General features: G+C 55.9%; 1 protein-coding gene across 4 annotated transcripts; it reads left to right on the top strand.

The window, feature by feature from the left end:
• The first annotated feature begins 2,569 nt into the window (after positions 1 to 2,569).
• Positions 2,570 to 11,494, top strand: Efna3 (ephrin A3). 4 transcript variants are annotated; one of them, NM_001427478.1, is given in 5 exon segments: positions 2,570 to 2,803; positions 8,624 to 8,913; positions 9,259 to 9,324; positions 9,509 to 9,586; positions 9,817 to 11,494. In NM_001427478.1, coding segments are annotated over 5 exon segments (693 nt in total). In that variant the 5' UTR covers positions 2,570 to 2,675; the 3' UTR covers positions 9,948 to 11,494.

Raw genomic sequence — 11,494 nt, 5'->3', positions numbered from 1 at the left:
TGTTTTTGTACAAAGCACCACTTCCCAAGAGCTCACACTCTAGAGACAAAATCTTCACAGAGGGGCCGAAATCAGTCAGCCAACACTTCCATGGAAGAAGCCTGGATACTAGAGGATCAGACCCCACAGACACAGGCCCCACAGACAGACACGGGCCCCATAGACAGACACAGGCCCCATGAAGTGTTGAAAGTCAGATTTTGGCCAGAGAAAAGAAGGATGATCTTAAGCTCAGGGTTAAACAAAGAGTGCCCCAGGTTCAAAGGAAATGTCTCCCTTTTTAAAAAAAATTATATTTAATTATGTGTGGACCCTCTTGTGTGTGTGAGAGTGTGTGTGTGTGTGTGCACAAACACACACACATGTGAATATATGAGTACCGGTACCCATTGAGGGTATAAGATCCACTGGAACTAGAGTTACAGGCAGTTGTGAACCATCTGGTGTGGGTCCTGGGAATCGAACTGAGGTCCTCTGGAAGAATAGCAAATGCTCTTAACCTGTGAGCCACCACTGTGAAGCTCTATGTATGATTATTGGACAGAGAGAGTAGAGTCCTACAGTCTAGAGAGAAATGTCTGGGCTCTAGGGTATGGGGCCCAAGCCACACAAGTCTTTACATAAAAAACAGGCTTTATTATTTATTTCCGGTAATGGGGATTGAACCTAGGGTCTCGTACAAATGCTGTGCCAATAAATACATTCCCAGTTTGGAGCCCAGATTCTAGAAACAGGAACCTAAGGTTTCAAACAATGGAAGTCAACGTTGTGGACCAATCCAGCACCCTGAACTCACTCTGCTTATTAGACAGGTTCTCTGGTTACTCTGCCTTACAGAGAGAAGCTTATGGTTTTGAAGCAAAGGCATGGCATGGAAGGCCAGAGTTGGAACTTGTGCTCCCCGGAGTAGGCAGGTCAGCATTATTTGGGGGAAGCAAATCTCTTTGGGAATGAAGAGAGCTGCTTGCAAAGTCCCTCGTTCCCATCTCAAAGGACCTCATTTGTTTTCTGGCTCCCAAGAAGAGAGAAGATATCTCCCGGGAGTGGAGAAGTATCCCGTGAGGACAGCACCCACTCTTGCTTAGCAGCAGGGAGGCAGAGCACCTACTGGGCATGAACTGCCCTGCCCCCAAACACAATGCCCAAGGCAGGCTTGTGGTCGGGGCCTTGTACTGCCAAAGGTAAATTGATAGAGGGTGCTGCTAACTGTCCTGCCTCTTGAAGCACAAGGAAACAGCCATAGGCCAGCCTCCCTGGGCACAGGTGCTATGGGTTCTAAGAACCCAGTCAGGCATGGTTCTGCTTTGCCTTTCAGGCTGGGCTTCTGGAAAAGAGACAAGATAAAGGGTGAATGCCTACTAGATCTGTATTCTGGATCTCTCACAAAAATAGTGTGTAGATCAATTATTTGGGAGAAGAGAGACTTACATACTTCAGCGTCTCTGTCTATAGGCCTCTGTTTCTACCAATTTCTTCTTTCTAGGCACCTTGTGTGCCTATATTGGACTGTGTGTCAAGCATTCATTGGTTCCTGCTTCTGGGTATGTATACCTTAATTTTTTTTTTTTTGTCCCATCCCTGTGTGCATGTCATCTTTGTGCCTACATGTCCCCAGGAAGCCCTAGGAGGACAATTGCTGTGGCAAGTGCTGGAATATAAGGTGCCCTCTGTCCTTAGAGAAAGCATCTGTGGAAGCAGGAATGAGCATGCCTAAGGACATCACTGAGGGAATCGGAGGCAGTCAGGGGCCCTTTGTGGGCTTGCCAAGAAGACTACTCCATTCCTGCTCGGCTCCAACTGGCTCCTGCCTTGACAACTCACCACTACCACCAAATACCTTTGCCCTGGATTACCATAGAAGGGTTTTGGTTTTTTTTTTTTTTTTTTTTTTTTTTGAAACAGGGAACAGGGTCTCACTATGTAACCCTGCCTGGCCTGGAACTTGCTACACAGACCTACATAGGTGCCTTCGAACGCACAGAGATCTACCTGTCTCTGCTTCTAGAGTGCCAGGATTAAAGGGGTGTAGCTACTATCCCCAGCCCCTAAAAGGTGAGCTACTCTGCTTTGGCTTCAAGAAAAACAAGCCTTCATGCCCAGAGAGGGCCAGCCAGTCGTCAGGCAGCCAGCGGTTAGCTCCTGGAGCCACCTGAGGGCTTCCCCATCTTGTGTCCATTTAACTCCTTGCACACATGGAAAGGGGGTGGAGGAAGGAGAGGTTCAACTTCGTTTAGATATTGGTCTAGTCCTTCTTACTCCAGACGTAGACCTTCGCTCCTCAACACTCCCATAGTCCATGGAGAAAGGTGTAGATCTATACAAGATGTATGTCCAGGTCTTGGCTTCCAAATTCTTCTGTGAACTCCAGCCTGGGGGAGCTAAAGACGCAAGCTGCTGCAGCAAATCACCTAGGAGAGAGGAGAGACGCGTTGTTCCTAAAGGGGCTACACAGTATGGGTCGCCCACGCGCGGCGCGCTCTGGGCTCAAGTGGGGCGGAGCCCCGCGTGAGCGCGCCAGGGGCGGGGCTTCGGGGGCGCGCCCAGAAGGGCGGAGGGAAGGATTGTGGGCGTGACTAAGGTTGGGGGCTGGCAGCGGCGGCAGCAGGGAGCTGGGAAGCTGAGAAGCCGGGAGCGCGGGGCTCAGTCGGGGGGCGGCGGCGGCGGCGGCTCCGGGGATGGCGGCGGCTCCGCTGCTGCTGCTGCTGCTGCTCGTGCCCGTGCCGCTGCTGCCGCTGCTGGCCCAGGGGCCTGGGGGCGCGCTGGGAAACCGGCATGCGGTATACTGGAACAGCTCCAACCAGCAGTGAGTCGGGGACCCGGAGAACCCGTGCGTCCCGCGTCAGTGATGGGGGAGCTGGTGGGCCCGAGAAGTCCTAGGGGAACCTGGCGGCAGTCCTGGGAGACAGGCTTGGTGCCGAGAGGCGAGGAAGAGGGGACGCACTACGTGGGCGTCTGTGAAACTCGGGGTGTCTGAGAGAAGCTGTTGGGGCATAGTAAAGAGCGCTCTAGCCGTGCGGAGGAGGCTGTTGGGGGTCCCTAACCCCATCTTGGTTTCTCGCCTCTGGAATAGTGTTCTCTGTCCCGTAGTCTCCCCCACAATCCACGCTCTTGTGGGCTAGGTTGAAGTCTGAGTACCGGTGTGCTGGGGATAGGCCGCTGCATTTGGGAGCTGAAGGATGACCTGTTTTCAGCCTATAGATGTTGATGGGGCTCTGCTTAAGACTCTTGGTTTTAAAAGTGGGGTTCGGCATTAAGGCAGGAACTCCGATTCGCCGCCTCCTCAGAACGAAGGGGAATGGGTTGCTCTGGTTGTGTGAATAAGCCCTGCTAGGGTGAGCCGGGGCAGGGTCGAGAAGTTGGGGGGCCCTGGGAACGCAGGGTACTGGTGAGAAGGAAGAAGGCAGAGATGTCGGCATGTCACACACACACACACACACACACACACACACACACACACACACGCACTGAGGGTAGGGACGGCGTATGGCACTGAGTGTGAACGGGCGTGCGCGGCTGTCAGTGTGCGTGTGTCTGTGTGTGATTTGTGTGTCTGCGTCGGCGACCGTCTAGGGGTGGGAGCGGGCGGCAGGTCGGGGAGGGGGCTGCGGTCGGTGTCCGCGTGGCCAGTCTTGTCTGGGCTAGGGTGGCTCTTGGCGCCGCCGCGGTCTGGGCGGGTGTCAGGGCGGCCGTGTGGTTTCCTCCGGTGTGTGGCGCGGCGGCCCGGTGCCGGCTGCCGGACCGGGCCATCATTCTGCACAGTCCTTGCTGCCCTTGTCTTCTCCCTGCCGAGCGGTCGTGTGTATCACTCTGGCCACCCTGGTGTATTGGTAGGGGGATCCCTGGGGACACGGGGATCACTGTCACACCTGCCCGGGCGGTGGCGGCAGCTTTGCTTCTGACTCTCCGCCCTGGGGGCCGGCTAGGGAACAAATGGTGAGACCCCAGGGGAGGGGACCTGAAGGGCCTCGACCACGACCCCCAACCTTCCGGGGGAGGGGCTCCTGCTTGCTGCTCTGCTCTTTGTTGTTTGGGGCTCTGCGCCTCCCCCTCTTTCTCCTCGCGCCCAGAGTGTCAGACTGGGGGTGGGGATGAGCTAATGACGCCCCCCTTTCGCTTCCCATGGAAACCTCGGGGGTGGGGTTGCAGCCCCTCCCCCCCGGAGCGGGACTCCATCCTCCCCGGGGGGCCCTGAGGGCTGACTACCCTCCTGTATCTATCTTCCTCATTCCCCCCACCCCCTAAGATTTACACGTCCGACCCCCGCCCCGCTACAGTCTGGCACGAGCAGAGAGCTCGCAGGTGAGAGACCCTGGGTTCCCCGCCACCCTTGGGGAACCCCACTGCTCATAGCATGCCAGAGCCTAGGGGGTGTGGAAATAGCCTTGAGGGGAGCGTTGATCAGGTTCCCCTCCCCCGCATACACCTGGGCGCAGGTGAAAGCTCCGGAACGGGATGGGAGAGCCTGGTTCCCAGAACCTCCTTTCGCCCTCTCCACTCCGGTGTGGGCAGGGACCGACGGAGGTAGGAGGCGGCGCACACCGGACCAGGAGGCCGCTGCCGCCCCCGCCCCGCTTCCCGGGCCTTTGTTGCCGCTGCGCCCGGGCTCCCCAGCTCTCTCACTGCGGCATCCGCGGCCCCATAAATCGTGAGAGCGACGTGCTCCAGAGCCGGGAGTGGAGAGGGCCGGGGAGCTGGGGGCGGGGCCGGACTGAGCCACAGGCTCCCAGGCCCCCCCCCATAGTCACGTGATCTACGCTCCTGGCTCCCACCTCCCATCACGTGTAGAGGGTCTCTGCCCCCTGGGGTCACGTGGGGAGGGTCTGCGACCCCGCCTCTTGGGGTCACGTGGGAGGGTGCTGGTGGGACACGTGCAGTAGCCTCCTTTGACAGACCTGCAGTAGCCTCCTCCGACAGACCTAGGGCGGGTTGTTCTGCCCTAGCTACCTAGCCATCACCCCTTGCCCCATTCAGCCCATTGAGTTAGTCCCTGGGAATAAGCGAGACCTTTCCCTAACCTGGCCCAGAAACTAGGTCGCGGTGGGAGCAACCTCATTGGAGGGAGTGATGAGAGTGTGAAGTCGGGGGTCTCCTGAGTCGGGGACTGAATGGGGGCGGTGTTGAGGGCCAAATTGTCTATCTCCCTTGCCAGCGCTTCATTTCTGTAAACTAAAACGAAGGTGTTGGTACTCTCTCAAGAGCATCTTTTTCTCGTGCTCTCCTTACCTATCTAGGAAACGTTGCTGCTGATGATCACTTTCATTCACACATTCATTCAACAAATATTTATTGAGACCTCTGCTTCGTCCGTGGTGGTCTGTTTTCATCTGCTCGCCAGTGTGTCCAGATGTCTCTGCGCTGTCTCCTCTGCTGTGGGCCTCCCTGGATCTGATGCTGACTCTTTGCCGTCCCCCCCCCCCATTCATTTCCTCCCTCTCCCAGTTTCTGGCTCTCTCTCTCTCTCTCTCTCTCTCTCTCTCTCTCTCTCTCTCTCTCTCTCTCTCTCTCTCTCCTCTCTCTGTGCCTCCCTCCCTTTCCCCTTTCGGGCGAATCCGTCTGTGTTCGCCTCCCCTCTGTATATGGCAGAGTCTTTCCATCTCTGCGTGTCTCGCTTTCGGCGGGTCCTCGCTCTTCTCCGCCGCTGCAGATCAATAAACCTCCGCCGCCGCTGCTGTCGCTACTGTCGCAGGGTCGAGGGGCGGGGGTGACCGGCGCGCTGCTGCTCCTCAAGGCCGGAGCTGCCGGGGCGCGGGGGTGTCAGTGTGCAAGCGCCGCCCTGGGAGCGTTCCCGCCGCCGCCGCTGCCCACCCCCACCCCCCAGCTTTGGCGCGCGGACTCCACGCCGCGCACACGTGGTCGGGCCTCGCCTGCTGGAGCGGGCGGCGCGCAGCCTCGGGGGCGCGCACTAGAAGGGAAGAACCTAGTCTCTGCGTTTTTCTCCACTCCCTGAACTCTACATCTTGGCTTCTAAAGCCGAGGATAGGGGTTTAACAAGTTTAGAATCTCATGGGAACCTTCCCTTCTCCCGGGTCTTGTTAGGCACCCTGTTTACCTGCCCCTAATTGCCCCAGGGGGAGACGTTTGCTCCTTCTCCGCTCCCCCATCTCCGAACCGTACCCCCCGCGGACACTGAAAGCTGAAGGCTGAGTTCTGCGGACCTAGGAAGCAGGGGCGCTGTTGATGTGGGAAGAGTTGGGATGCACCGGGTCGTTGCAAGCCGGGTGGGACCAAGTAAGCCCTGTAGAAGAGCAGTGAGGACGCCTTTCTGCGGAGAAGTGGGAGGCAACAAGGGGATGAAATGGAGGGAAGAATGGAAACTCCCTGAAGGAACTGCGCACACAGTCCCCAGATGCTGGCCCACCACACGCTGAGCATAGGAGGGGGTTAACCCTGGAGGCGTGGTTAGCAGCTGGGGCCTATGTGCATGTCCCTGAACTGCTAAGGCTAAGTAGGATGACAGATTCTATTAAAGAGGTTGTGCCTAACAGACAGGTCGGGTCTCCTAGGAGTTATGATTTGGGATTTTTGGCACCCAGCCTTCTGCTCTCTCCACCAGATACCAACTGGATACAACTAACTTCCCAGCAGGTTTTGAGCCACATGAACACATGGCCACGTTGGAGGGGGATTAATTTCTGGGGCTTTTCTGCCATCGATGACAGGGATAGGTAAACAACCACCACTATATACCCAGCTCACCCTCTTGAGGAAACTGAGGCACCACCTGTAGGAATATCTCTGGAGTTGGCTTAAAATCCACTGTACTGGGGTGTGTGGTTGGAGGGGTAGGGCAGCTGTAGGGAGGAGCTGCTTCAAAATCAAACCGGATACATGGGGGAGGCCAAGGGAACAAGGCCCCAGGGTAACTGTGGGGCTGCCCCAGGCCTGGCACCTTGTGCTGGCTGGCTGGTGGCCCCCTCCCCAGGTCCTTAGGGAAGGAACAGAGATGATGGTTTGGGATGGACATAAAATGCATGGGTGGTGCCTGGGAGCAGCCGGGCCTTGTCTAACCCGTTTTCCTGCTCCCAGCACCCTGGCGAGACTCCTGCCCACCTGAGTGCCAGGGACAGGGAGGGGCCCGAGTGACCCATCACTCCCATGGGAACCAAGTGGGACTGGTGGCATTCCTGATGACTCAAGAAGGCTGTGCCCGTTCTTACTAGAGAGTCCAAACACCAGCTGTTACCCATCTGCCTCGTTGCTAGTCTTGGGGACCGGGCAGCACAAGTATAGCCAATGACATTGGGTAATGTCAGAGAGGACCCTCAAGGCCTCATCCTGTCTAGAGACCTCCACACTCATTTCCCTAATGTGTCTAATTACTGTTTGTGAAACAAGGTACTGCTTGGTGACATGGACAGCCAGTTCTTTCCCTCAGTGAGTTCTCAGGGCCTAGGGACCCCAACAGTTTAACATCTTACCAAGAGGCCCATGCTCTCCCGTGTCCTATAGTTCCATACCAACACGTGTGGTACTTGCCTTAAAGAAGTTAAAGAAGACTTCTACCCACTCCACACGTGTGCATTGAGCTGCCTCTGTCATCCCTATACCAGTCTATGCCACCACGAAGGAGCAGCACTTAGATGAGACTATCAGGCAGGCGAGGGCTCCAGGGGACCTGTCCCAGAGACTCCTTACTCTGCCCAGCATTACCGTGGTGGTGGTGGTGGCAGTGGCATCTAGGCGGAGAAAGGTGTGGAATGAAACAGAAGTCTTGGCACAAAGACAGGTAGAACCTGACGCTGAGCTCTTCAGCTCCCTGCTCTGTGTCAGGTTGTTGGGGACTTCATTGTTTATTGCCTCAGGATGGAGGTAAATGGGACTCAGAAGCACAAAGATAGAGGTCTTGCCATGTAGGAAATACAGGGGGAACCCCTAAGATTGTTGGGGCCAGCTAAAACTGGCATAGGGTTCGCACACATGCAATCTAGTTTTTCTGAGTGTCTGCCGCTTATGAGTGGGTGGTGGACATTTTTGTGTTTGTGCCATAGAACTTGTGCATGTATGTACACGAAGCCGCCATACATGTGTGTATGAGGGCAAGTCCTGTCGGACTGACCTGGAGGGTGGACCTGCAGCAGCAAGAAGGCATTCTGGGAGAAGTCATAGGCTTGGGTTCCAAGGAAGGGATCTCTCTACTTTCACCCTACCCTTCCATTCCTTCAGTCCCTCCTCCGGTCTGCTGAACTATGGGGAATGGACTGAGGAAATCCGGGCCTGGGGTCCCGGAGTCGTTGGGGCCTGTGCTGTTTCTGTGGCAACCAGAGCTAGCTTCCTTCTTTCCTCCGCCCCTCTCCCTCTCCTCTCTTAAGAGGTAGGCCAGGCTTCCTTGTGCTTTTGCTACCCTCTGGTGGCCACAAGTAGAAGGACAGTCCAAAAAGGCGAGGACACCCGGGACTGGAACACTGGACCGTGGGTTCAGAAATGGGTGAGAAAAGATTGTAGGAAAAGCCAAGAGAGTGTGGAGCTGAAGTTTTGAAGTTTTATGGTGTGTGTGTGTGTGTGTGTGTGTGTGTGTGTGTGTGTGTGTGTGTGTGTAGTGTTCTAATGAAGGTCTGCAGGGTGTTGACATGAAAAGCATTGGAGAATTGAAATTTCTTCTCTGACCCACTTCATTTGTCCACAGCCTGCGGCGCGAGGGCTACACGGTGCAAGTGAACGTGAACGACTATCTGGATATTTACTGTCCTCACTACAACAGCTCAGGGCCTGGCGGCGGGGCGGAGCAGTACGTACTATACATGGTGAACCTGAGCGGCTACCGCACCTGCAACGCCAGCCAAGGCTCCAAGCGCTGGGAATGCAACCGGCAGCACGCCTCGCACAGCCCCATCAAGTTCTCCGAGAAGTTCCAGCGCTACAGCGCCTTCTCGCTGGGCTATGAATTCCATGCCGGCCAAGAATACTACTATATCTGTGAGTGCTGCGTCCTCCGTCTTCTGAATGACAGGGTGGAGACCCGGGGATCCTGGGCCAGACGTTGTAGTGGTCACCAGGGAAAGGCTTCAGCGGTTCAGTTCTGAGAAGTTGTGAGGCTGGGGGCTGGGGGCGGGCGGGTTGGTGACAGTCCCAAATTAGGCTGCATAGTATTTCTGTTGGGTTGGGTTGGCTACGAAGTCATGGTGACCAATGCCCAAAGAAAGGTTGGAACAGTTACTCGGGGAGCAGCCGGATGCGGGAATTTGGAGGGGGATGAGAGTCTGTTAAGACTGCAAGGGCACCAAGTGAGTGAAAGCAACTCAGGCCCAGTCTCCTCCCCAGCCACGCCCACTCACAACCTGCATTGGAAGTGTCTGAGGATGAAGGTGTTCGTCTGCTGCGCCTCCAGTGAGTAGCGTCGGTTTCCAACCATGTCCGCATCCTTGCCTCCCTGCTTTGGGGCTCCCTTGGCTTCCTGGGGCTGGGGGCGGAGGGCACAGGCGATCGGGATAGCTCCCCAGCTGTAGCAGGGGGAGGGGGTCCTGGCCCTGACTTTCCCCTCCTCTCTCCCCACCCGCACCCCACCCCGCAGCATCGCACTCCGGGGAGAAGCCGGTCCCCACTCTCCCCCAGTTCACCATGGGCCCCAATGTGAAGATCAACGTGTTGGGTGAGTCTGCGCAGCGCCCTCTGGTGGCCACTGCTGGAATCGCAGCCCCCTTCCCAGTGCCTGCTCTTTTTTTCCGCATGCCTTCCCTTGGGGCTCGAGCCCTTCCTGTCCCTCCCCCCGTGGGTGGTCACATCTCTGGCTCCACTGCTGCTGCTGCTGCCGCCGCCGCGTGCCCCCCGCCCAAGCGCACAGCCCAGCCCTTACCAGTGCACCTATTTATCTTTCCACAGAAGACTTTGAGGGAGAGAATCCCCAGGTGCCCAAGCTTGAGAAGAGCATCAGTGGAACCAGCCCCAAGCGGGAACACCTGCCTCTGGCCGTGGGCATCGCCTTCTTCCTCATGACGCTCTTGGCCTCCTAGTTCTGCCCCTTCCTATGACAGAGAGAGGTGGGGCAGGGCTGAGAAGGAGCAGGGAGCCAGCTGTGGGGCCTACATCCTTCTGCTCATGGTTGGGAGTGGGGTCTGCACTGTACACTATCTGTGCCTGCCCTCTTTGCCCACACTCTCTAGGACAAGCACCATGGTGGATCAGGCACAGGGACAGCCACAGGTCCCAGGTGGCCTGTGGCTTTGGTAATGTGTGGTACCAAACCTGGGGGCTATAAAGGCAGTGCTCAGGACTCCCTGGCCCCTGGTACCTTTTCCTGACCCTCAGTGCCCTCCCTCTTTGTCCGCTAAGAGACAGATATGCCCCAGAGAGAACAAATGAAGCATGGGAGATGCCCCCTGTCACTCTCTTCTGGGGCAGAACGTGGGGAGGGGGACTAGATGGGTGAGGGGTGGAGCCTCGGGCTGCCCCTTCCCCTGTTTACAGCAATAAGCATGTCCTCCTCCCTCCACTCCCACATAGAGGACTGTGGTTTGGATTGAATCCAAGTTTACAAATAGACACCCCTGGGGGGGGGCAGGCAGCGGACAGGGGTGGGCATTGGGGTGCCAGACAGGCATGTACAGACTCTATATCTCTATATATAATGTACAGACAGACAGAGTCCCTTCCCCTTCTTAACCTTCACCTTTCTTGACTTCCCCTTCCATAGTCAGACCCCTTCCCCACCAGGTTAGGCCCCCCTTGGGACCCCCCTGGCCCCTCTTTTGTCTTCTGTGAAGACAGGACCTATGCAACGCACAGACACTTTTGGAGACCGTAACAACAACGCCCCCTCCCTTCCAGCCCTGAGCCTGGAACCAACTCCCAGGACCTTGCCCTGCCCACCCTCTGGTCCCCACCCATCCTGGGCCTTTTTCAAGTGCTTTGGCTGTGACTTTCATACTCTGCTCTTAGTCTAAAAAAAAAAAAATAAACTGGAGATAAAAATAACTGAGTGTGTGTGGTTTCAAGGGGCTATGTCCCTCTGTTTCACTGGCTGAACCCTGTAGGGCTCAGGTCCTGGGCGAGCAGGCATTCTAGGTTAGAGTCCATGGAGTGCTGGCTCTGGGGTCCAGTTCTGTGTGGAGAGAGGGACAGAGCTTCAAGTTGAGCCTGGGTGATTTGGGGCAGGTTCCTTTACCTTTCTAGGCTCAGGCTTCCCGCAGGGAGAGCGGTGTGAGTACCCATTTCCCAGAGTTAAGGCTCAGACTGGTGTGCTCTATGCTGTAGTCAGAAGCTTTTGGCTGGGTCCAAGGATTTCAGGGGATTTGTGAACCTAGATAGGAAAAAAAAAGTTACATCGTTATTTTCACTCACCTGTGACAAATTTAACATTCCCTATGTACTTGGGCAACCGGCCACAATAGCATTAACAGTATGTGTGACTTTGTAGCCAACGGAAATCCCAGATGTTTTCAAACCTGCTTTATATCTCAGAATATCACTTATGTGTCACTACTTTGAAATGATCATAGTTGTTAGACTTTACTTGTTTTTAACATGTTAATAAAGAAACATATATATTACATACCAAAAA

Source organism: Rattus norvegicus, chromosome 2 (assembly GCF_021556685.1).
Source record: "Rattus norvegicus strain SHRSP/BbbUtx chromosome 2, alternate assembly SHRSP_T2T, whole genome shotgun sequence".
NCBI lineage: Eukaryota > Metazoa > Chordata > Mammalia > Rodentia > Muridae > Rattus > Rattus norvegicus.
Note: the sequence above shows the minus strand (reverse complement) of the source record. Positions and strands in the feature narration are given on the sequence as shown.